At 45.6% G+C, this 26,007-nt stretch overlaps 1 protein-coding gene across 2 annotated transcripts in view; it reads right to left on the bottom strand.

Moving 5' to 3' along the window:
- The window catches only part of PRKCB (protein kinase C beta), a 380,788-nt gene that overhangs the window by 39,305 nt on the left and 315,476 nt on the right, over positions 1 to 26,007 (bottom strand). For both annotated transcript variants that reach the window (XM_055561653.1, XM_055561652.1), the window contains exons 10-13: positions 25,193 to 25,366; positions 7,517 to 7,608; positions 5,650 to 5,712; positions 78 to 216 (exon numbers count right to left, since the gene is read on the bottom strand). In XM_055561653.1, coding sequence (XP_055417628.1) covers positions 78 to 216; positions 5,650 to 5,712; positions 7,517 to 7,608; positions 25,193 to 25,366 — 468 coding nt within the window. The remainder of the gene's footprint in view (positions 1 to 77; positions 217 to 5,649; positions 5,713 to 7,516; positions 7,609 to 25,192; positions 25,367 to 26,007) is intronic.

Raw genomic sequence — 26,007 nt, 5'->3', positions numbered from 1 at the left:
TTGGACCTCTCCCACCTAAGGCTCAGGGAGGACATCAACACGACGCAGACATGCCTGAGGGGTTGGCGTCAGCTCACCTCAGGGGCGATGTAGTCTGGGGTGCCGCAGAAGGTCTTGGTTGTCACCCCATCCCAGATGTTCTCCTTACACATGCCAAAATCAGCGATCTTGATGTGGCCCTCGGAATCCAGCATCACATTGTCAAGTTTCAGGTCACTGTGGGGACACAGATTCAGGGGCTGAATTAAATGCTATTTCTTTTGAGTCAACCAACATCCACTCACTACGTGCAGAATGCTGTACCATGCCTGGTGGGGGCACAGCAGTGAGTACAACCCAGTGTTCACCTTCCAACAGCTTATGATCTGGCAGGGAGACACGAGGGTCTGCAAACCTCTGTGCTTCTCTTTTCCTGCAGCGGCAACTGTGCCAAGTGTCTCGGGAGGATGCAATGAGACAGCAACTCTGAGAAGAGCGATCCACAGACAGCTAAATAAAACAGAAGCTTCCTCCATCTGGGCAGAGCATCCACAGAAGTGTCCTTTATCTGGGGGCATCTCTAGAGTTGACCTTTGCAACATCAGGATCCCTTACATTTCATAGGAAGGTTTTATACAAAACTATCATTTAAAAAATATCTCTGAAGAGCATGAAGAAAAAAAAACTGATTGAGATCATCTTGTTTACCACCAAGTACCCCAAGCTCCCCTAAGCCAGTTCCTAGGTCATGAACGCAGGGGTTTCTACTGACTTCCAATCAAAAAATATTTGTTGCCCACCTACTTTGTGACAGACACTATGCTTGGAGAGAAGTATATTATGAACAAAATAATCAAGCATCTTGCTCTTATTCAGATTAAATTCTAGTAGAGGGATAAAGTCAATTATCAAGTATTCAAATCTACAAACATGCTTATTGTAGCTTCTGATGAATGATATGAAGGAAATAAAAAGAATGATGAGGTGGACAGGAACAGGGGGAGGTTACTGTAACAGAGAATCGGGAAGGTGTCACCTTCAAAGAGTGATGCCCTAAACGACACGGGCTTCACTCTCATTGTATTTCATCTGTGTTGATGGGGAGAGTTTGATGTTTGGGGACCCTTGCACATTTCCAGCATATCTGATGACTACAATATCATTACACTTTCCTCCTCCCTTAACACTGATTCCAAAGTCATCACTTGGGTGTTTCAGCACCCATGAGTAGGTATGATCTATGGGCCAGACTTCCTTAATCCCATTAGAAATCCAACTTCCTCGGAGGTTAAGGAATCTACCATTCAATTCTGATCTCTCCCTCAAATCACCTTTGCTCACTGGTGGACATCTGTGGCTCCACCTATTCTAGTATCTTGGGTAAGAACATCCTAATATTTCTTTGAAGAAACAGCTTCCCTGATTCTCAAGCCATATGAAGTTGGTGATGCTGATCTTAACTCCTGCTTCCAGGAGTGGTCGTGTGGGCCTGTCCTGGCCAGTGGAAATACTCCATCCTGCTAGTCACAGTAGATCATGGTTTCTGGTCACAGTTTAGGAACGGCCATGTAACCCCATATAAGCTGATCAAAGCCTTTGAACATTAACATCAGCCCCAACATTTTTGCTGGCACCATCAGGAAAGAGATGAGCTCTTTCAACATCAGGATTGTTCGGGTGGTAGAAACTAAGTCTAGATGCGCAAGAGGTCACCAGGTAGAGAGAAGAAAGCTACTACAGATATAGCAGAACTCAGAGGGAGCGAATAAATGCTCATAACATCATTTGAGCCTCAGTCCTAGACTTTTCAGTTATGTCAGCCATGCTGCTGCTGCTAAGTTGCTTCAGTTGTGTCCGACTCTGTGCGACCCCATAGACGGCAGCCCACCAGGCTCCCCCATCCCTGGGATTTTCCAGGCTAGAGTACTGGAGTGGGGTGCCATAGCCTTCTCCAATGTCAGCCATAACACGCCTCTTTTAACGAAAGTTCGTTTCAATCGAGTTGCTGTCATAATTTTCTACTAAAAGAATACAACCTGAAAATATATCTTGGCATCTCCTATCTGTGTCTGTGAGGTCTCTTCATCCAAGGGGAAGCCCATTTGCACTCCACTGTTTACCAACAGCAGCAACATCCTATGATCTCTAGTGCTGTCCATGGTACTACCCACATCCAACCTTCATGCTTCTCTACAAGCCACAGTAGTCTCTGAAGGCCAGCTTAGAACTTAGAAAAGCTAGACTTGGAAGCAATAAACATACCACGTCTGCATGTGATCTGATTAACAGAGACCCATGACATTTCCTTCAGCCTGACCACATGCCCCTAAACAGGCAGTTGGGGCAAGCCCAAAAATGATGACATCTCCGTCTATTATAGAAAAGGAGCTTCAAGTGCTAAGAGCCAGCAGGTCATGGGGCCGGAGCAAACTGTCACATAATAATGTCACATAATAATGTTTTGATAGTCCACTCCATTCTTTTGTTTAATGTAATGAATCCTCATCTATGCTTCTAAAGGGGGCTGGCCAGATGTCTTCATGTTCACAAATCCATCAAGAGCAAAATCAATACACATTCCAAGGATGGCGATCTACAAATCAGACACTAAGTTTGGAAGTCTTCCATCTTCCCCTCGCCCAACATCTCCAGCCATGGTCCTCAGAGAGGACAAATATACTATGAGTCCTCATCCTATTTACTTAAGAGCTGTCCAAATAACCAGAGATTCAAATGAAGAAGAAGGGCATTTATAACATTTAAAAAGACTTTGTGTGCATGTGCTCTGTTGCTCAGTCATGTATGACTCCTTGAGACCCTTTGGACTATAGCCTGCCAGGCTCCTCAATCCATGGGATTCTCCAGGCAAGAATACTGGAGTGGGTAGCCATGCCCTCCTAGAGGGGGTCTTCTCAAACCAGAGATCGAACCTGTGTCTCCTGCATTGCAGGTGGATTCTTTACCCGCTGAGCCATCAGGGAAGCCCCTAAAAAGACTCTGCCACCATGAAACCAATCTCTGTGAACTTATAAAACCACTTATCTTCTGTCATGTAAATTTTCGCAGTTTCCATTTGATTATCAATTGCTGTCTCCACCGAAGTTCCTGATTGTGAGCAACAAAAACCAACTCTGACTATTTCAACCAAAAAAAGGAGTTTTTAGGAAGGAATTGGGGGAGCTCTGAGAATCTCCAAAAAGGCTGGCAAAGCAGACTTGGAGGCTATGCAGCCATGAACAATGACTAACCAGCACAGAAATGACCCAGTGAAGATGCCACTGATGTCACCATTGGGTATAGACATTGTCCCTTGTTCCATGAAGCCCTAATGCTGGACTCTGGGTGCTATTCCTAAGAACCACTTCCCTGCACACCTCTGGAAACTAGACATAGCTGATGACTACATCCACTCTCCATTCTACAGGCTCTGCTTCTTGGTCACTAACTTCCGATTCAACGTCTTCAGTGAATGTGACGAGCATCAGAACCTGAGTTGTGTCTGCTCTTCCTAGGGAGGCTGCAAAAGTATCTGGTGTGTTAAATCTTTAGAGGAAGATATGGATTCCATTCCTACCCACAAACGAAAGGGGTTCAGAGGGTGAGTGGCTTAAAAGAATGACAAATATAATGGAGGAGGAAAGGAACAATGTACAGTTAGGAGAAAAAGCTTTGCGTTCAGGCATGGTCTAGCACCTAGAATCCTAATCTTTGGATTTTATGACCTGGACCAATGGATCCCAGATTCCAGTCTAGTTCCCTAATATATTAGAAACCTTGCCTTGAATCCCAGCCCTGTTGGCAAGAACTCAAATCATTTCCTGTCTTGGTCCCTTCCTTGGGACTGAGTTTTCTTCCAATAAACTTATAGTCCCTTATTTTATCTTCTCAGCAATGCTTAAATGCCTGATTCTATTCTGGTGGAAGCCCATCCCATAGAGGAGTCAGGTTCAAATGTCAGCACGTTAGGAGAAAATCGTGTAGAGTGAACAATTACCCATGATCCCCTGTTCTTTGGTTTAAGCACCAGCTGAAGTCATCAACTTGAATGTAGGGGTCTTCATGTCATATGGAAGATAATGCGTACCTTTCAACACCAGAATTACATTCAGTATAACAAGATGCTCTCGCTATGACAGTCAAAGGGGAAACTGGGGGAACCAGAGGCTTTGCGGGTCCCATTTCATGCATACATGGTGACACATGTCCACTGAGGGAGAGCATGGGTAGAATGACTACACTATTTACAGGTGAAATTATTATGATTATTCGCTGTTTCTATTTCTTTACTGAGATCAGGGCTGTGCCAGGTAAAGCCACTCTCCTTCTTGATCTTCATTTCCTCCGTTATCAGGAGCACACAGGCAGAGTGTGGACTCGATGCGCTCAGGACCTGCTACCTCAAGGAGTGAAAAAAAAGCCCCAGGACTCTGCAGGATTCTGACAAGGCCCCTCATCTTCCAACCCTCATCCCACCAGGGCCCACAGCCTCACTTCCACCTTCTGCCTTGAGATCACCAGGCTAGCCTCTTTATGCCTTTTATTTCCATGTCCTGCAGTTGCTTTAGGAAGACCAGGCTTCCGAGGGTCTTCCCTAAGTCTTCAGACCCCAATCTCATGCTCTCTATGGAATGTCAGGCAAGAACCACCACCCAGCTCACATCAGCCCCCTCCCCTACTTGACTTCCCTCCATAGTACTTCTCACTACAGACAGCATTTTTATGATTTATGGGATCTGTCTTCCACCACTGGAATCTGAGATCTACAAAGGCTGGCCTTTGTCTGTTTTCTTCACAATGCATCCCCCCACCTAAACTAGAGGCCAGTATATGATATGGTGGGCTTTCAATAAATGTTTATCAAATCAGTGAATCAAATGGACTTTGATGACTCTTCAAGATCTTTTAAACAGACTCTCACTCGGGCCAAGCATCCTTTGGAAGCCCCATGCCACATGCCAGCCTCCCTTGTATAACAAACCAGCCCAAGCCTGCACTGGAATGCTTGCATCCATGTGGTATAAGGAGAATTATACACCCTGGACTCACTGACAAATAGCAGCCCCAGGCTCCACAGTCTGCCTTGCATGAGATATAAAGTGGGATGACTCATCCGACTATGATCATACGCTTGCTCCTCCAAAAATGGGCAAATGCCAAGTCCTGAACTTAATCCTGTCTTTCAGGGCAAGCTACTCAGAGATCCATTCCCAAACTGTAGTTACATAGCCCAAAAATAAAGAAAGAAAGTGAGAGAGAGAAACAAGGAAAGAGAAAGAAAGAAAGAGATTTGTTTCATAATAATATGATCCAGCACATTCTGCCAGCCAAGAGTCTTTGCTTGCTCCCCAAATGTGGGGTCCATGGGGAAGAGAAGGACGTGCTGGGTCCCCAGTAGTTAGCCTCCTCCTCTTGGAGCAAATGGTCTCACATATGAGGCTCTGAACCATCTCTGGAGGCAGAGTCCGTCAAGATCTTCTATCATCATACAAAGCTGCCCAAACTTTGCCAGGGCAGTGGGCGATGCTGCCTGGCAGAGCACATGCCCAAGTTAGTACTGGAGGATTCCTCCCCCACCATGGATTCTAATTTTAAAAGCAGTTAAAGAAAGAGGCAGGGAAGGGAGGAGCCGAGGGAGCCGAGGAGATGGAAAGTACAGCAGTGTTCGCTTACCGGTAAATGATGCCCTTGCTCTGCAAGAAGAACAGACCGATGGCAATTTCTGCAGCGTAAAATCTGAAATTAAAAAAAAAAAAAAGCAATGGAGAAATTCAAGGACACCATATGCCCGGCAACTCTCAGAATTCAATACAATATTGAACTGGGCGTAGGGCGTGAATGTCTCACCATGGATGGTCAACCACACAGCTCATAAAACGAAGAATGGGAGTCTGGATGGATGAACAGGGTTTAGAGAGCTATGAGGCTGCTTTAAGGACCAAATGGGGTGGGCAGAGGTTCAGCAACTTTTTAGTGGGGAGGAGGCCACAGGATATGATGAACTGGCTAGAGAAGGATTGTTTCAGATGACAACAAGTTAAAATATCTCAATGACAACACCTAACATCTGTTGAAGGCTTACCATTGACCTTGTATCATTTCAGGTTATTATCTGATTAAATCTTAACAATAACCTTATAAGGTAGTGACTCTGTGGTAAAGAATATGCCTGCCAATGCAAGAGACACAGGTTCAATCCCTGGGTTGGGAAGATCCCCTGAAGAAGGAAATGGCAACCCACTCCAGTATTCTTGCCTGGGAAATCCCACGGACAGAGGAGCCAGGCGGGCTACAATTCATGGGGTCACAAAAAAGTCAGACACAACTGAGTGACTAAACAGCAACGAGGTGCTACAATTACCTCCCTGTTGCTCAAATGAGGAAACTGAGGCTTAGTGACAGGAAATGCCCTGACCAAGTTACACAGCTAATAAATAGCACAGCCAGAATTGGAAACAGCATCTGGCTGAAGTGTTAGCTTTTCATTTTCAAAATCTAAGAGAGAGATTTTGGGAGACACAGAAAGCCCAGTTGTAAAGGTTGGGCAGGGCTTTGGGGAACTCTGTAAAGTGTCCTGACAATGTCTCAGATGATAATGGAATAAAGGTCAGTGGTCAATTAGATGTTAGAAGTCCTTTTACTTCTAAGCAACCCATTAGAATTGTGCCAAGACACACAAATGGCATGACCTGGAAGCATGGGAATGGTAACCCGCCCAGAATCAGTGCTCGAGACCTGGGCAGGGGGGAGGAGAGGGGGGAAGGCTGAGCTGCACGGGCGCCAGGAGGCCTCTTCAAGGACAGGATGGGACCCTGGGTGAGCCCTAGGGGCTTTCCGGAGGGACAGTAGGAGCCCAACAACCTCCCTAGGAGAGGTGAGCACTGCCGATCCTGTGACTTGCCACGCTCCCATTCACCAACCGCAGGGAGACCCAGGATGAAATGTGTGTTCCAGACAAAAGAGACGGGCTGCCTTGTGGGCTGAAGGTGATGGAATGGACTCAGCAGGGGAAACAGATTTCCAAAAATCCAGAGTCAGTCTCCCCACTCCAAGAGCCACAGAGTGTAGTCACTATGCAGCTTGAGCTTTCATCTCCCTGGAATGAGGACAGCTAAGATGGAGCAAGAACGTGAGCAAGGAAGATATGGGTCAGAACTCTGGGTCTGCCTCACACGAGCTCTGTGACTGTGAGCAAGTCTCTAAAATCTCTGAGCCTGGCACATGGTAAGCTCTCAACCAATATGAGCAAAGGAAAACACAAAATCTACAGTGACACTCCCCAAGGAATTTTTAGGGCTTTCCTTAAGCGCCAGGGGCAAAACGTGGAGGTCAAGAAATAGCTGTGGTTTTCAAGCTTCCAGCTCTTAGCGGGTGTTAAGCAAGAAACAAGTAGCCCATCTCAGCAGAACACCCTCTGTCCCAGCCACGCATTTCTCTTAAAGAAGAAGCTCAAGATATTTAAAATTCTTATTTGGCTAAAAACCCAAAGGAACTAACCACCCACTCATTCATCCCAAGGGAAAAGCACAGCGCCACTTACACGGCGTGAGGCTCCTTGAACCGGCCCACTTGCTGGATGTGGTACATGAGGTCACCACCGTTCACATACTCCATCACGAAGTACAGGCGATCCTGGGAGGAGACAGCAAAGAGCAAAGTCAGCCTTCTGGAGTTTCTTGGGCCCCGGATGGAGAGCAGGTAATAGCTGAGATTTATGATCCAAACCCCCAGGACTCGACGACAGGCCAGGTGCCTTGAGTCCCCAAATGGAGTATTTGTGCCATTGAAAGTACACAAGTGAACACAGGGAGAACGTGAAATTTTTTTTTAAATCTTTTTGTTTATTTGGCTGTGCTGGTCTTTAGTTGTGGCATGCAAACTCTTAGAGGCAGCATGTGGGATCTAGTTCCCCAGTCAGGGATCGAACCCAGGCCCCTCGAATTAAGAGCACAGAGTCTTAGCCACTGGACCACCAGAAAAGTCTCTGAAATTAAAGAAAAAAAGAATAACACTGGGCTTCCCTGGTGATTCAGTGGCAAAGAATCCGCTTGCCAGTGCAGGAGATACAAGTTCGATTCCTGATCCATGAAGATCCCACATGCCGCAGAGCAACCCAGCCCATGCACCACAACTACCGAGCCTGTGCTCTACCGCCCTGGAGCTGCAACAAGAGAGGCCACCGCAATGAGGAGCTCACACACCGCAACTAGAGAGTAGCCCCCACTCACCACAACTAGGGAAAAGCCCGTGCAGCAGTGAAGACCCAGCACAGTAAAAAAAAATAAATAATTAGGAAAAAATTAATAACGCTAAATTTACTCTCGTTTGTCCTGGAAAATACAATCAGCACATCAGCCTTGTGACTTAATGGCCATCATTTCAGAGAAAGCTAATTTTAATAAAGGGTGAAGACTACTAAGTGAATAATCGTACGACAGGTAACAGGCAGCCGTGGGAGCCAGCCTCCATGAGGCGCCTCCAGTGATTTTCACTGCCCGATGTTCACTTCCTGGTGTCGTCCCTTCCCTCTACGAACTGGACTGACTTCTGTAACCAACAGGATACTGTAAAAATCCTGTGTGTGGCTTCCAGACTGGTCATGTTGTGAAATATGTGTTTGGGTTTTATTTATATGTTGAGGTGGTTGGGTTGCCAATTTAAAAGAAGGATTTACTGTCAAAAGTCATGAAGCTATTGTGCAGGGCTGTTAGACCAGGAGCAGAGTTAGTAGAGAAGTGGTGTGGAGGGCAAAGGGTCCCTATGAAATCAATACAGGATTTCAAGTTTCTCTCCACCATTTGTTAGCTGTGTAACTGCTGTTACTTAACCTCTCAAATCTCCAGCTTTCTCTCTGCCTGTAAAGTGGACATGATTCACCTGTCCTATAGAGTAGGTACATATATAAAGCGTTCAAATATGAGGAGAAGGGGGTGACAGAGGTTGAGATGGTCAGATGGCATCATCAATTCAATGGACATGAGTTTGAACAAACTCCAGAAGGTAGTAAAGGACAGGGAAACCTGGAGTGCTGCAGTCTATGGGGCTGCAAAGAGTCAGATGCGATTGAGCAACTGAACAACATCATGATGGCCATACAGCAAAGGTTTCAGATCAGATCAGATCAGTCACTCAGTCGTGTCCGACTCTTTGCGACCCCATGAACCGCAGCACGCCAGGACTCCCTGTCCATCACCAACTCCCGGAGTTCACTGAGACTCATGTCCATCGAGTCAGTGATAAGGTTGCTCAAACTACTGCACAATTGCACTCATCTCACATGCTAGTAAAGTAATGCTCAAAATTCTCCAAGCCAGGCTTCAGCAATATGTGAACCGTGAACTTCCTGATGTTCAAGCTGGTTTTAGAAAAGGCAGAGGCACCAGAGATCAAATTGCCAACATCCGCTGGATCATGGAAAAAGCAAGAGAGTTCCAGAAAAACATCTATTTCTGCTTTATTGACTATGCCAAAGCCTTTGACTGTGTGGATCATAATAAACTGTGGAAAATTCTGAAAGAGATGGGAATACCAGACCACCTGACCTGCCTCTTGAGAAATTTGTATGCAGGTCAGGAAGCAACAGTTAGAACTGGACATGGAACAATAGACTGGTTCCAAATAGGAAAAGGAGTGCGTCAAGGCTGTATATTGTCACCCTGTTTATTTAACTTATATGCAGAGTACATCATGAGAAATGCTGGACTGGAAGAAACACAAGCTGAATCAAGATTGCCAGGAGAAATATCAATAACCTCAGATATGCAGATGACACCACCCTTATGGCAGAAAGTGAAGAGGAACTCAAAAGCCTCTTGATGAAAGTGAAAGTGGAGAGCGAAAAAGTTGGCTTAAAGCTCAACATTTAGAAAACGAAGATCATGGCATCCAGTCCCATCACTTCATGGCAAATAGATGGGGAAACAGTGGAAACAGTGTCAGACTTTATTTTTCTGGGCTCCAAAATCACTGCAGATGGTGACTGCAGCCATGAAATTAAAAGACGCTTACTCCTTGGAAGGAAAGTTATGACCAACCTAGATAGCATATTGAAAAGCAGAGACATTACTTTGCCAACAAAAGTTCATCTAGTCAAGGCTATGGTTTTTCCTGTGGTCATGTATGGATGTGAGAGTTGGACTGTGAAGAAGGCTGAGCGCCGAAGAATTGATGCTTTTGAACTGTGGTGTTGGAGAAGACTCTTGAGAGTCCCTTGGACTGCAAGGAGATCCAACCAGTCCATTCTGAAGGAGATTAGCCCTGGGATTTCTTTGGAAGGAATGATGCTAAAGCTGAAATTCCAGTACTTTGGCCACCTCATGCGAAGAGTTGACTCATTGGAAAAGACTCTGATGCTGGGAGGGATTGGGGGCAGGAGGAGAAGGGGACAACAGAGGATGAGATGGCTGGATGGCATCACCGACTCAATGGACGTGAGTCTGAGTGAACTCTGGGAGTTGGTGATGGACAGGGAGGCCTGGCATGCTGCGATTCATGGGGTTGCAAACAGTCGGATACGACTGAGCGACTGATCTGATCTGATCTGACCATTAAAAAAAAAAAATCTTCCTTACAGTGCACAGAATTTTGTCTTATACATAACAGTCATATGTGCATTTGTCAAATGTATACTGAGTGTACAATAATTAGAATAACAACCATTCAATAAAGCTACCACCTTGTGAGCATTTGCTATATGACAAAGCGCTTTATATATTTTATCTCTTTTATCTCCCTAAACAATTCAGTGTGACAAGGACTACCATTTCTGGCAGGATTTGAACCTGGGCAGGTTGGTTTCCGAGTCTAAACCTGTAACCTCTTATTATACAGCTTCCTCTGTAAGGTTCTCACCCAGACATTGCATGGATGTGTGGGTGTATCCTCCCATCTGGGAGCTCTCTGTCCAGGGGAGAAGGGAGGGGATATAGAAATCCAGCCATGTGTCAAAAAAGCTGGCAGACCACAAGGGAGGGGTGCGGGCTAATCAATTATTTTTGAACTATCGTAGGACTTTCTCACCCCGACGCTACTTCACCCTCTCAACATCTCTAATGAGAGACAGAATTATCACTTCTGTTCTCAGTGTCCAAGGCATATGAGATTTGCAAAAAGGTCACTTACAAGTTAGTGGCAGAGTGGAGACAGTCAGCCAGAAAGGCCAACACCCAGCCCCTGGTTCTTAGGGGGGGTTTTTTTTTGATAGAAAACAAGCCTAAAAATAGCATCTGTCTTTGCTACATGTTGAAGAGAACCAAAACACTTGCTTTTAAAAATTATTTTTAAAACTAGCAGATGGCATCGGCCACAGAGAGAGAAGTAAGTGAGGGAGAGATTTCAGGAGCTTGCTTTCTGCTTGGAAGAACTCCACTTGCCCCCCGCCTCCCAAACTCATTAGTTAGAATCCCAACATCAGGGAGAGAACTCCAGGGTGGATGGATAATGCCATGTTCTGTGGTCTGTTTCTACCTCGAGCTGTATGTGGGGCCACCCTGAGATCTGTTGTCTCTGAACTGTATCGAGTGCGGTGTTGGCACACCAGCGCTTCAGCTATTAAACGTTACGGCTGGCATCTTGCTGTCCTTTCATTTTCCGAGCAAATACTTAATGATGCCCACTCTATGCCAGGCTCTCCTACTGCCAGAAATGCTGCTGTGAATGATCCGCGGTGCCCGACAGTAAGGATTCCCCAGGCAAGTAGGGAGACCAGATAAATTTCCAAATAGCAACGTTTCCTAAAATGGGGAGGGAGATAATTTTAGGTGGGCTATGGATGCATATGGTTTTACCTTTATAGTTCTGTGTTTATTTTGATGCGTACTGTGAAAAAAATATCACTAGCACTTGAAGCCCTTGACTTTACAGCTACTGATGTGGAGAGCCGACGCACTGGAAAAGGCCCTGATGCTGGGAAAGACTGAGGGCAGAAGGAGAAGGGAGCGACAGAGGATGAGGTGGTTGGATGACTTCATTAACTCAATGGACATGAGTTTGAGCAAACTCCAAGAGATGGTGAAGGACAGGGAGGCCTGTGGTGTGCAGTCTATGGGGTCGCAAAGAGTCAGACATGACTCAGCAACCGAACAACATCAACAATACTTCTGGCAAGGGAGCGTAGAGTGCATGGAGTTATAAAGGAGGAGAGTCAAGCAAGGCAGGGTGGGGCCAGCCACCCAAACTTCATTCTTCTCACTTTAAGATCTTTACCGAGTATATCATCTAACTCATTTACTAAAATTTACTTATTTTAAAATATTTTTTCATTAACTTGCCTTTTTTTTTCACTTAAACACAGTTACTTAAAAATTTTAGAACTTCATATCAAATTCACAAATGGAGAGTCACTGTTTCCTCTGTAAAAAAAATAAATGCCTACCTGGACTCTGTTGACTCTACACTATAACCAGTCTGCTTTTGATACATCAATCCCTTAAATGCCTTATTTTAGAAACAAATGTCCCTGTACCACCAAGTTCATCTCCCACTCCAGAGCAAGGAAGATTAGTTTTGGAAAACACTGCCAAGGGCAACCTAGAGCCCATCTTGAGCAGGGAAGTGAACTTTTTAGAACTTTAACTGAACATTTATTTTTGTAAGTCACAGTATCAGGAGTTAAAGGAACAAAATTGATAAGATGCGGGTCTTGCCTTCAGAGATTTCAGAATCTTGGTTAAGACAAATACATGACTAACTCAAGCCATCATCTCAAGTAGGATGTGTTCAGAGAAACTGCACAACAGGTAGAGAGAGTGAGCTCTGGGGACTTCAGCTCATGAAATGGCCTTCAACCAACACCTCCAATTCTAGCATAATTATTCCCCCCCATAGATAAGTTTGCTCAGTTATGTGATCCAATGAGCTGTAGCCCACCAGGATCCTCTGTCCCTGGAATCCTCCAGGCAAGAAAACCAGAATTGGTAGCCATTCCCTTCTTCAGGGGATCTGCCCAACTCAGGGATCGAACCTGGGTATCCTGCATTGCAGGCAGATTCTTTAACCATCTGAGCCACCTGGGAAGCCCATTCCCCCCCCCTCCCCCATAATGCCCTAAAATTTGACTTTGTTCTCCTACTGTTTCTATAAAATTATTCCAAGGTTTTAAAGATCTTTCTCCTAGTCACGTGCAGTGGGTTTGGATCAGGACCTATCTGCTGGCCTCTCCTACGTGGACATTAGAAAGTATGTACTGAGTCTGGACTCCAAGTCCAGCTTGGCTCCTGCTATTTGCTCTGTTTTCCAAAGAGGACTTGTCACAGCTCAAAACATCAACTCTCACTGCTCTAGGTTGATGAATCTTGACTTCAGTTTCTACCCTCTCCCTTTCTCCTGAGCTCCAGTCAGCTCCAGCTGGCTACAGGACGTTTCTACGTGGGTGTTCCACCGTCAACTCCAATTAAAGGCTCTGAAAGGCAAGCTCACCATCTTTCCCCTCAAACTAGCCAGTCTGCTCAACTTTCAAAGTGTTCCTCCCTAATTGTCCTCGTTATTGTGGTGATTCTTCATTTACACACTGCCCTTGTCCCTGAAGCGTGAAACGACTTCAGTTAATTTTAAATTTCCTTTCCCCATGACCTCTCATGTTCAATCAGTAAATAAATTAAATATCTGTCTGTCACTGCCGCGTGCAAAATGGTTGGGTAGCATTTCTCAAATTTGGCATGTGAGTATGAGGATGACGACTGGGGACGTCCCTGGTGGTCCACGCTCCCAATGCAGGGGGCCTGGTGGGGAAACTAGATACCACATGCCATAACTCAGACCCAGGGCAGCCAAATAAAAAATAAAATCATGGCTGGACTGCATGTGCAGAGTTCACCAGAGGGGTCATGGAAAGGGCAGGGCATTTAAAGAGATAATCACTGTTCCTCTAAGTCAGCTGAAAGTGGGATGTGACATAATGCCCATGTAACTGCCAGGAGGACACCTGCCACTTTTCATAATGTACCCCAGACAGAGAAAGTCAGCAACGTGAGCAACTCTAAGTGTGTACCCTCTCTAAGGTGAGTTGCAGTAAGTGTTAATCTATTTAATGATCTTTAGTGATTTTCCAAGCTGGTCAGTGAATCAATCTTGTCTGTAAACTGTTCTCTTACTGTAGAGATCCATCTGTTTCTCTCAAGAAGCTGTGCAGTTAAGGGCTCTAGCTGTGGCATGAGCTTGTCTTGAGTGCAAGGCCTAGAGATCCTGCTTACTCTGAGATCTTGCATTAGTTACTTAAACTTCCTCTGCCTCCTTGAAGGGACAGGAACAGCTTCTCCTCCAAACCGAGTTTGCAAAGATGTAACAGATGATGCACACGGAGTCCATGCAAACTGGTGGAGCCTCATTCATAAGAGGGTGTGACACCTTATTTCCTCTGTATTCTGTAGCCTAAGAATCACTATCATAATCATGCAATCTGATGCTCCTCTAACTGTATTTTCAGCTTTCTAAGCTTTGCCCTTCCCCATAGAAAGCAAAGTTCTCAAGTTCAGTTCAGTCGCTCAGTTGTGTCTGACTCTTTGCGACCCCATGGACTGGGGCTAGGGCCATCTCTCTTCTTCCTTGGAATTCTATGGACCTTTGATTACCGAATTAATACACAAAGGTCACCATCAAGAGGGTAGAGAAGCAGGCTGTGTCCACTCCTACCCACCCCAGCTCTGTATGCCTGGGTTGCGTTCCTGGGTCCTTTCTTGCACTCAAGATTCTTGGATGGCTTTAGCTGCCTAAGGCCCAGACACCTATCTCTCCGGCTTCCTCTCCTTGGAGACACTGAACACCCTATTTGTACTGTTAGCAGCAGGTTATGTCCTGCTCCAACCCAATCGATCTCCTTGGCCTCAAGATACTGTCTTCCACCTGACAAGAGCACCAATTATTCGTTCCCTGTAGATACAGCTCCTTCTTAAAGTTTCCTACTGAACTAGTAGTCAATTACTAGGTGATTGGACTAGGAATAAAGCAACTGACCTATGCTGAACCAATCAGATTCTCTTTCCTGAGTTTGAATTGGAATGTGGGAATTTGGTGGATAGGCAAACAGGGGCTACTGAAGCGATGTTACCATGATAACGGAAAAACAAAGAAAGCACGGAGAAAGAAACAGATTTAGTCTAGAAAGCCTTGAAGTTCTAGATTTTCATGAGGCTCAGGTACTGCCTTTCGGTCGTTTCTTTCCAATATTTTCTTTTTTAACAGCTAATTTGAAGGAAGGGTATTCTATTTCCTGCAACTCAACCATAGAGACTACTGCCAAGAGCTTCCTACGGCAACACCCTTACATTTAACCATATCCTTGGATACCACTGCCAACCCAAACTTGACCCCGAATTACAAGGACCCCTTAGACACTCTCTGTGCTCAATGGACATATCATCAGGGGCCAGCTCTACAAGCAGAATCATCCCCTTCCCTGTCCCTTTTTGCATTCTGGGTTGACGTCCCTCTCCCAGCATGCCTTGCAACTGAGTTCTTGCTGGGCCACGACAGCAAATTTGGGGAGGAAGTAACTTCTGTCCTTCAATGACTCATGAAATCTAATTCTATTTAAAAAAAAAAAAAGAAGTGCATATGTTCAATTGAAAAGAAAACATTTAAAATAGATGTTTTGCTAAGGAGACTCAACTGCCTGTGCCCACTGGCAGTTGGGAAATTGCATGAATGTGCCGGGCTGACAACTGTCCCTGGGAAACACTGCAAAAAGACTGGAGGAAATGCAATCCTTTTGTGCCTAGGCAGCCAGGTGCCCCTACAGCACAGCTTAAAGGGGTAACCTCATTTATTATTTGTTCTGCACTTTGTATATCATCTCTTTTAATCTTCACTTCTTATGTCACCTTAAAGATGATGAAACCAATATTCAGATCTGTTAAGTGAATTCCTGGAGGTCACACAGCCAGGAATCTCAGACCTAGATTTATTTGACTGAGAAGCTCCTACTTATCCCTTTGTACTTCTAGAAAAATTGGCCTAACCCCCCTTCTCCTAAGACCAGTTCCTCTAATGAGCAATTCACTAAAAATTCAACCCCCTTCTGATGGCTTTTGCATCTGTGTATTAATGCTGAAGCTGAAGCTCCAATACTGTGGCCACCTGATCCAAAGAGCCAACTCACTGGAAAAGACCCTGATGCTGGGAAAGACTGAAGGCAGGAGGAGAAGGGGAAGACAGAGGATGAGATGGTGGGATGGCATCGCTAACTCAATGGACAAGAGTTTGAGCAAGCTCCAGGAGATGGTGAAGGATAGGGAAGCCTGGCATGCTATAGTCCATGGGATTGCAAAGATTTGGACATGACTTAGCGATTGAACAACAATTTCAGTGTTAACTTTTGCCACCTTGTGGTACATTCAACACTTTTAAGGTATTTTATCACAGACTCTCCTGAAATAATATAAATTCAAAATGAAGACAATTACCCACAGGCCCCTCCCTAAATCAAATAAATGTTTTGGTTTGTCTATATCTCTGATTCTTTTCCATGTGCAAATCCAATTTTAACACATTTAGAACAATCTCTTAAATAGAATTTGATATCTTACATCTTCTGTTAAATTGAGCCATGCATATTTTTCAAGGATTTAAAAAATCCAGTTGTCTAAGAATATTTCTGATGTAACTTTGCTTTTCTAAACAAGTTTTTTGAAATTAAATTTGCATCCTTTTAAGGATGACAAAAACTGTTTCATACATTGGTAGGGAGTCTTTTTCCCTTTTATCTATTCTGACCACCATCAAGATTCTTTTTCTTTTATTAAGAAGCTTTTATCTTCCAAATTCTAAGTCTGTAGCAAGAAAAACATATCAAGTCTGCAGCATGCTATACTAGATATGTCATTTTTTTTAAAAGGTAGCTGATTCATAAAGGAATTCTGGGTCACAAGATACAAAATGACACTCCATTCGGGCTACACTGGCCTGGTCTCTGCTCCTCAAACACGCCAAGCATGTCCCTGCCTGGAGCGTTTACACTCATTCTTCCTGCTGTCTAGAACACTTTGCCCTGAGATATCCACATGCCTCGCTCCCTCATTTGCTCTGGTCTCTGCTCAAATGTCATCCTTATCAGAAACACCGACTCTGATCATCCAATCAAAAATAGCATCTCTGTCTTCATCCATCATCTCTTGCCCCCTTATTTTTTGTTATTATTGTTTATTATCTGTCTCCCCCACTAAGATGTAAATTCCAAAGGAACGGGGGACTTTTATCTCTTCTGTTCATGGATGCATCCTCCCAGTGGTGCAGCTGGGTCCTGACACATTTATGTCAACAAATAAATACTTGTTGACAGAATCAATAAGCATTAGTACCGTCTGCAGACTGGCAGTAATGATCTAACTTCCAGGGCCGCTGGCTTTAGGGATATTGTCTACTCCAGCTCAGGCTCCACCTCCAGAGCACCAATCTGGGATCAGGGGAGATGTAATTCCAGAAGGTGATGACAACCACTTTCCTGGGCTTTCCTGCTCACCTGAGCTGGGCTAATAGTCCTCTGTCTCATCTTTATGCACGGCTGCCTAAATCTGAAAATCACTCCGACCATAAAGTCTTTCCAATCATCATAATATCCTTGTGAGACAAGTGGGTGATGCTTTCTTAGTGAAATGAACACCTGAAGGGGCATTAGGTCACCTGCCACTTACCCATAGTGTCAAAAATCAAAGCGTTAGTCACTCAGTCATGTCCGACTCTCTGTGACCCCATGGATGGAAGCCCAGGCTCCTCTGTCTATGGAAGAAGACTAGAGTGGGTTGCATTCCCTTCTCCAGGGGATCTTCCCTACCCAGGGGTCAAACCCAGGTCTTCTGCATTGCAGGCAGATTCTTTACCATCTGAGCCACCAACGGAAACTAATGTCACTTACAGTGTAACCTGAACCATTGCAAATTTCTGAGGGTTGGCTTCCTTTGAGGAAGCGTGAACAGTAGTATATGCTTATGGTGTCTTTGTTAAAATCAGACATGATCATGACAGTGAAGATAATTTATAAGCTAGAAAAAGGAATCTGGACGTAAGACAGAAGCAAGCTAGCAAGGCTTCGAGGTTGAGGGTTCTAGAGTCTTACAGAACAAATCCCAGCCCCCCGTCCCCTTTTCACAGACGAGGGCACTGTGGATGACAACTGGGAATTGCCATTCCCCCGCTCCCACATGGCACTGCTCAAGTTACTTCTCAGAATACCAGCACCCTTATCTCTACACTGGGGGCAGTTCCAGGGCTCACCCAGGGTGGTGTCGGAGGATAAAATGAGAGGTTATCTGTAGAGTGTTGAGTACAGAGTATGGCACTCACTGAACACTAACGCCAGCTGCCGCTTTTTATTGTTTTTGTCTGTTAGGGCCATTTTGGTAGCAACTCAACATAATCTATTAGAAAAAACTTGGGTTCTGGGTTCAGCAGTGCTGTGTTGAGGGCAAACTACCCTCCATGTCCCAGATCCTCAATCCTTTCATTTTCAAGGTGGGATGTCAGATAAAACCTTTCACCGCAAGATTCTTTGTGAGGCTGGAATGAAGCAGAGTATTCACTGGCCCACATGATGGCAGATGCTCAGATGGAGAGTCAGGTCCACTCCAGGGAGCGGGGGTGGAAAGTGGAGGGATGCAGCAGGGGTGATATTTTACATAGCAGGTGAGGGATGTGATCGGGCTCCAGCTAGAGCCCAGAGACAGGCTGGCTGCTGGCAGTTCCGCCCCAGGCGAGTCAGATGAAGTGGGAATCGGGGAACATGCACTCAGAAGACCTCACCGTGTAGTGATGAAGTGTAAAGCCCCTTGGAGCCTGGATGCCTGGCTTCCAATCCTGGCCCTGAAATGTACGAGCTATTATGTATGGCTTCAATGCCCTCGTCTGTGAGATGGGGGTGATGCTGGGACCCATCCAGGGGCCATCATCCATGTGGCTTAAGATGGCTGGACCTGTGTCTCATGTATTGTAGGCATTATTCTTGTTGTTTAGTCTCTAGGTCAAGTCCAACATTTCTGCGAGCCCATAGACTGTAGCCTACCAAGCTCCTCTGCCCAGGGGATTTCCCAAGCAAGAATACTGGAGTGGGTTGCCATTTCCTTCTCCAGAGCATCTTCCCAGCCCAGGGATCAAACCCGAGTCTCCTGCTTGGCAGGCAGATTTTTTTTTTTTTTTTTTTTTACCACTGAGCCACCAGGGAAGCCCTACTGCATTATCAAATCTCTGAAATAACTTATATGCAGAGTACATCATGAGAAATGCTGGACTGGAAGAAGCACAAGCTGGAATCAAGATTGCTGGGAGAAATATCAGTAACCTCAGATATGCTGACGACACCACCCTTATGGCAGAAAGTGAAGAGGAACTAAAAAGCCTCTTGATGAAAGTGAAAGAGGAGAGTGGAAAAAGTTGGCTTAAAGCTCAACATTCAGAAAACGAAGATCATGGCATCTGGTCCCATCACTTCATGGCAAATAGATGGGGAAACAGTGGAGACAGTGTCAGACTTGATTTTTTTGGGCTCCAAAATCACTGCAGATGGTGATTGCAGCCATGAAATTATAAGGCACTTACTCCTTGGAAGTAAAGTTATGACCAACCGAGATAGCATATTAAAGAGCAAAGACATTACTTTGACAACAAAGGTCCATCTAGTCAAGGCTATGGTTTTTCCAGTAGTCATGTATGGATGTGAGAGTTGGACTGTGAAGAAAGCTGAGAGCCGAAGAAATGATGCTTTTGAACTGTGCTGTTAGAGAAGACTCTTGAGAGTCCCTTGAACTGCAAAGAGATCCAACCAGTCCATTCTAAAGGAGATCAGTCCTGGGTGTTCTTTGGAAGGAATGATGCTGAAGCTGAAACTCCAGCACTTTGGCCACCTCATGCGAAGAGTTGACTCACTGGAAAAGACCCTGATGCTGGGAGGGATTGAGGGCAGGAGGAGAAGGGGACGACAGAGAATGAGATGGCTGGATGGCATCACCGACTCGATGGATGTGGGTTTGGGTGAACTCCGGGAGTTGGTAACGGACAGGGAGGCCTGGCGTGCTGCAGTTCATGGGGTCACAAAGAGTCGGACACAACTGAGCGACTGAACTGAACTGAACTGAACTGAAACTTAAAATACAAGTGCTTAGCCAAAGGAAAAAGTAAACAAAAACATTTCAATGGGGGCCTTTCACTCAACAAACATCTGTTGAGTGATGTGGTGTTGGATGTGAGATAGGAGAAGTCTTGGCTTTCCTCTCAGCTGACCCTGCTCAGCCCCCAAGGGCCTCACACTCAGCTGGCAGGAAGTGCATCTCCCTGAGCCAGGCATAACTCTGCTACTTAAAGTTAAGTACTTTTGTTTGTTTTGTTTTTTAAAATTTTGGCTACCACACAAGGCATGTGAGAAGTTACATTTTTTTTCCTGCAAATACAGATGGGATAACAAATTCATCTGATCCTCACCAACCAGAAAGCAACCAGTTCCATCCCCAGCCTTGCTGGATGGGGTCAGTCTTCAAGAGGAGGCCTTTCTCCCCACACAAGACTCGAATCCACTCAATTCTCTTGGCTGTTAATCTCTCTTCCCTGGCAGGTGATGGCTTGTGGATGTCGTGGAGGGGACCCAAGATGTTGTGCTGTTCCCATGCATGCCCAGGCCCTACTCCCCAGTTCCAGAAAGCATACTGAAATTCAAGACTCAACGTTAAAAGAAGAGCCTCAAATCCACTCTATCATGTTTAAAACAGTAAATTACAAATGAAGATACTTTACTTAATGAGTATTAACGACCAACGACCAATTTCCCCCAATCTCAACACATCCAACTGAAATTGAAAACTTTTGCTCCAAGATAGCCCAGACTCTTCCTTGAGAACAAGGTATCCTTCTTAGTCTATTTACCACTGAAACTGTCCTTCATCTGGTGATCTCCACGAGTCAATTTAGGAACTGCCAATGGAAAAAAGAGAAGACATGGGAATGAGGGAATCTAGAGGTCTAAGGGTCTAGTCGTGACTTGATACCTCCAGGCTTTCACTCCCCAAGGTAACATTAGAGATTTGGACTTGTAAGATGTATGTCCTTCTCCATCTCTGCCAAGTCGCATGTGATGTGAATTGTTGCTCACTTAACATTTTTCTTTACAAAAACTCTATTAGGCAAACTTTAGTCACCTTTGGGGCATAACAGTGAACCAATTCATGAAAACTGTCAAGTAACAGAAAAGCCTCATCTATCTATCCTGATTTCTAGATGAACTGTATCACCAGGGAACAAAGAAACAGGTGAGGGAAGTCTCTCTTTATAAAAGCATCCAACTAATAAAGAAAAAGAAATGATAGAATTAGGAAATCACCACCTCACAGTCCTTTATGAATTCATGGACCCAGACACAGAGCATCTCTGGTTGCCAACATACAAAAAGAGAGGCAACTGGACATTATGTGCCTTTGGATTAAAAAAAAAAAAACCAAAAAACCAGCCACCTGGTCTTAGCAAAGGGATCAAAGTTGAGTCTGGCCAAGCCTCTAGGCTCAGATACCAATTTTCAAAAAACCGGGAAATGGCATTGAAACATGTAAAATATCATGTATGAAACGAGTTGCCAGTCCAGGTTCGATGCACGATACTGGATGCTTGGGGCTGGTGCACTGGGACGACCCAGAGGGATGGTGTGGGGAGGGAGGAGGGAGGAGGGTTCAGGATGGGGAGCACATGTATACCTGTGGCGGATTCGTTTTGATGTTTGGCAAAACTAATACAATTATGTAAAATTTAAAAATAAAATAAAATTAAAAAAAAAAAAATAGGGGACAGAGGAAACAGATATGCCGGCCCTCAGACAGCAATCAGAAAAATTCAGACTGTGAAAATGTTATGGGTCAGACAGACCAGGCTCTTTAGCAAGTAAAAGACAGGATGGAAGGAATGGAGAAGGAAATCATTATATTAAAGACACAGCAAATTTATACCAAGGGGAAAGAGTAAACTATCTTATCAAGGGATGATAAAACATAAGTGATAAAACTATAGGGACAGGCAAAGAAGTCAAGCTACCATTTGTGGGGAGATGGAGATTGGGACACAGAGAAACTTCTAGAGTGGCTGCCAAAGTTCTTTCTTGACCTGGATGGTGGTATAAGGAGCTTAACTCTATAAAAACTCATTATTAAAACACGAATTGTGTGTGGTTTCTTTATATTTGTCTTATAATATCTCAAAATTTAAAAATTGAAAGACTTTATAGTGCTGTCTTAAATGAAAGAAATCCGTAAAAAATATATAAAATAAAAGCAAAACAATGACTTAGAAACTGCTATTTAGGGACTTCCTGGTGGTCCAGTGGCTATGACTCCATCCTCCCAAAGCAGGGAGTCCAGGTTCGATCCCTGGTCAGGGAACTAGATCCCAGATGCCATAATTAAGAGTTCCATGCTGCAACTAAAGATCCTGCATGGCACAATAAAGACCCAGCACAGCCTAAATAAATATTTTAAAAGGAAACTGTATACCTATGGCTGATTCATGTTGATGTATGGCAGAAACAAACACAATATTGTAAAGTAATTATTCCCCAATTAAAAACAAGTAAGTAAAAGAAACTGCTATTTGTCAAAGCTCAGAACCTGAAGCCTGGTCCTCTCTCTCTCTGTTAAAAAGGCAAATGTTAGAAAGATGTTAATGGCCATGCTAGCACCAAATAGACGGAGAAGGTAATGGCACCCCACTCCAGTACTCTTGCCAGGAAAATCCCATGGACGGAGGAGCCTGGAAGGCTGCAGTCCATGCGGTCACTGAGGGTTGGACACAACTGAGCGACCTCATTTTCACTTTTCACTTTCATGCATTGGAGAAGGAAATGGCAACCCACTCCAGTGTTCTTGCCTGGAGAATCCCAGGGACGGGAGAGCTTGGTGGGCTGCCATCTATGGGGTCGCACAGAGTCAGACACGACTGAAGGGACTTAGCAGCAGCAGAAGCACCACATAGAAACATCCTCCTCAAGGCACTCAGAAGAATGTACAGTGAACTAAAAAGAACACAATTTAAAATCCGTGCAGCACCCAAAATCACCCTTCAAACTGCCCAGCACCATACTGCATGGTGGTACATGCTCCACACGCTGGCAAACACAACTTCCGCTCTCTGCCGGCAACAGAGTGAAAATCTTCTTACAGCCCACTGTCACCAGCAGACCCTGACAAGAGGCTGGTGGGTCAAAGTCTCCGAAAGAAATACTGCACACATTTTCCTAGAATGTTCCCTCTCTCTTGACCTGTGGCAGGGAGATTGGGATTCGGGGCAAGGGCCCCAGCAGAAAAGACCATCCCTTCACCCAAAATGCAGATGCCCCTGTGGCATCAAGGAACAACCTAGGGACTCCTTGACTTCTCCAGATTCTGCTATCACAGCAGCTTTACATTGTTTGGTAATATCCCCGTGTCTGTCACCTTTGCTTTAAGAGGAGAAAACAGGACCTAGCTTCTCAAAAAGAGGACCTAGCTTCCTCAGCTCTATAGCTCAGTACCAGTCCAGGCCAAGGCCAATGTTAAATGTCTGTGAAGTAGATAACCAACATTTATGAGTGTTTGGGGGCTTCCCAGGTGGTGCAATAGTAAAGAATCTGCCTGCCAATGTAGGAGACATGGTTTGATCCCTAGGTCAGGAAGATCCCCTGGAGTAGGAGATAGCAACTCACTCCAGTATTCTTGCCTGGGAAATCCCATGAACAGAGGAGCCTGGTGGGCTACAGTCCATGGGGTCGCAAAAGAATCGGACACGACTGAGCAGCTGAGCAGAACGCAAGAGTGTTTACCAGGTAACAAGCACCGTGTTAAGCACGTCTCATGTGTAATCTCATTTCCTCCTCGTAGCAACCTTGGATGCAGCTACTATTATCCCTTAACATATGAAGAGACTGAGGCCCAGCGGGGTTGCATGATTTTCTCAAGGCCACTCAGCCAGAAAATGACAAAGCTGAGATGTGAACCCAGGTCCCTCTGACCCCAATATGCATCAAGAAACTCTCACAAGGAAGGAGCCGGGTTCTGACTCTGCCCCTCTTACCACAGGTAGTTTTACAACTAGGGTACAGCTTGTACTGAGAAAACCCATCCCAAACCCAGTTCCGGGTCTTTCTAGGCTGGCGGGGGACTCAGTCGAACTTAGCAGAGCACAGGACTTGGGGATGCTGGAGGAGAAAAGAAACTTTAAAGCACACACAACTTACAATAGCATCCCATTGCACACAAGAGTTGGGTTCTAAAATCAGAACGGAGGGTGCAAACTGGAGCAAGTCAAAATAATCTTGAATGTGCCCTTAAAGCATCTTTAAGACTCTAGGCCTTTGCCCTGAGAAGCTTCCAAAGCAAGAATTAACTCTTATCTCTTTGCATTTGGGCTCTGCCCTGCCTTCCCTCCCCTACTCCCACCGCCTCCACACACACAGTGTCTGGTACCTGGGAAAGGCTCACAGATGAGGCAGATGGCTGAGAAAGCTAGGTCCTATTTCGGAGAAGGTCGTGCTCTTAAAGCAAAGGAGACAGACAGGGGGAGAGTTACCAGTCAATGCAATGGGGGCTGTGACAGCAGAGCCCGGTGAGCTGAATGGGGCTCCAGATCGTGGTCTGATGGCCACAACGGGATGGAGAGCCAGGTCTAGTGTGCACAGGGGGAAGGAAAGAGGTTGTTCGAAGGATGTCTCTCATTCTCACAGATGAAAGTAGAATCACAGTGAATAGCAGATAGTACACAGATTTCTTCTTCTTCTTAGAAACCTGGCTCTGAGCTCACCAGCCCCCACCCAGGCTGTGTCCCCTGCCCCGGGAGTCCTATGAAGGCCATGCAACCTGCAACGTGGAATCACGCATTTATCTGAAGGATCCGGAGGCCCGACCCTGACCCTGTAGGGGCACCCGTGAGGACCTCTGCCCTCATCCCCACCTGTAACTGCTGCTAGAACATCTCAGATTGTGGGACTGAAAGTCCTGAGTTCCTGTCCCCAAGTCACCTCTTGCTGCCAGAGGAGGGCCCTGCTCAGTTGGTTATAAAACCAATTGCCTGAGTTCCTTTATCTTTGTTGAAACAGCATCTGCCTCAAGGAGAGCGCTTCTCAGTGGCAACCTCAGAACAATGCTCCACAGCCATCCACGGGCCTGACAGCTTTCTGTCTCCAGGATGGGAAGGGCCCGGGTGCCTCTATGGGGTGGCCACTGCTAGAACTGGTCTGGCCAAAGCCTAGAAGCCTGGAGGTGGAGGGGTCCGGCCCCCAGGTAGTTACCATGGTCTGGAAGCAGGAATGCAGCTGGGTCAGGAAGGGCGGCTTCCCGGGCAGGGCCAGCACCCTCTTCTCCACCATCGTGCATTCCACGTCATCATCTTGGATGACCACATCCTTTTTCAGGATCTTCACGGCATACAGCTCATCTGTGCCTTTTCGCTCTGAGAGCATGACCTGCAAGACAGTGGGCATGTCAGTGAAAAGGGGCCCCCAGTGAAGCCACTGGTGGCTGAGGGTCATTCAGATCCGTTCCAAGCTCTTTCAACACGCCCTCAGTGGATGCTGATATGATACACAAAGTTTCCCACGGACCTTGAACCTTGAATGGCTGAACTCAATCGAAAAGAGGGTGATTCCAAGACAGAGACAGACTCACCGACATAGAATACAAATTTATGGTTACCAAAGGGGAAAGCGGGGATGGTAGTGGGGGTGGTAGGAGGATAAATTACGGAGAAGGCAATGGCACCCCACTCCAGTACTCTTGCCTGGAAAATCCCATGGACGGAGAAGCCTGGTGGGCTGCAGTCCATGGGGTCGCGAGGAGTCGGACACGACTGAGCAACTTCACTTTCACTTTTCACTTTCACGCATTGGAGAAGGAAATGGCAACCCACTCCATGTTCTTGCCTGGAGAATCCCAGGGACGGGGGAACCTGGTGGGCTGCTGTCTATGGGGTCGCACAGAGTCGGACACGACTGAAGTGACTTAGCAGCAGCAGGATAAATTAGGAGCTTGGGATTAACAGAGACACACTACTATATATAAAATTGGTGAAGAAAAGAGGGCTTCCCAGGGGGCTCCGTGGTAAAGA

Source organism: Bubalus kerabau, chromosome 23 (genome assembly GCF_029407905.1).
Source record: "Bubalus kerabau isolate K-KA32 ecotype Philippines breed swamp buffalo chromosome 23, PCC_UOA_SB_1v2, whole genome shotgun sequence".
NCBI classification, from domain to species: Eukaryota; Metazoa; Chordata; class Mammalia; order Artiodactyla; family Bovidae; genus Bubalus; species Bubalus kerabau.
This window is presented reverse-complemented; position numbering and strand designations above follow the sequence as displayed.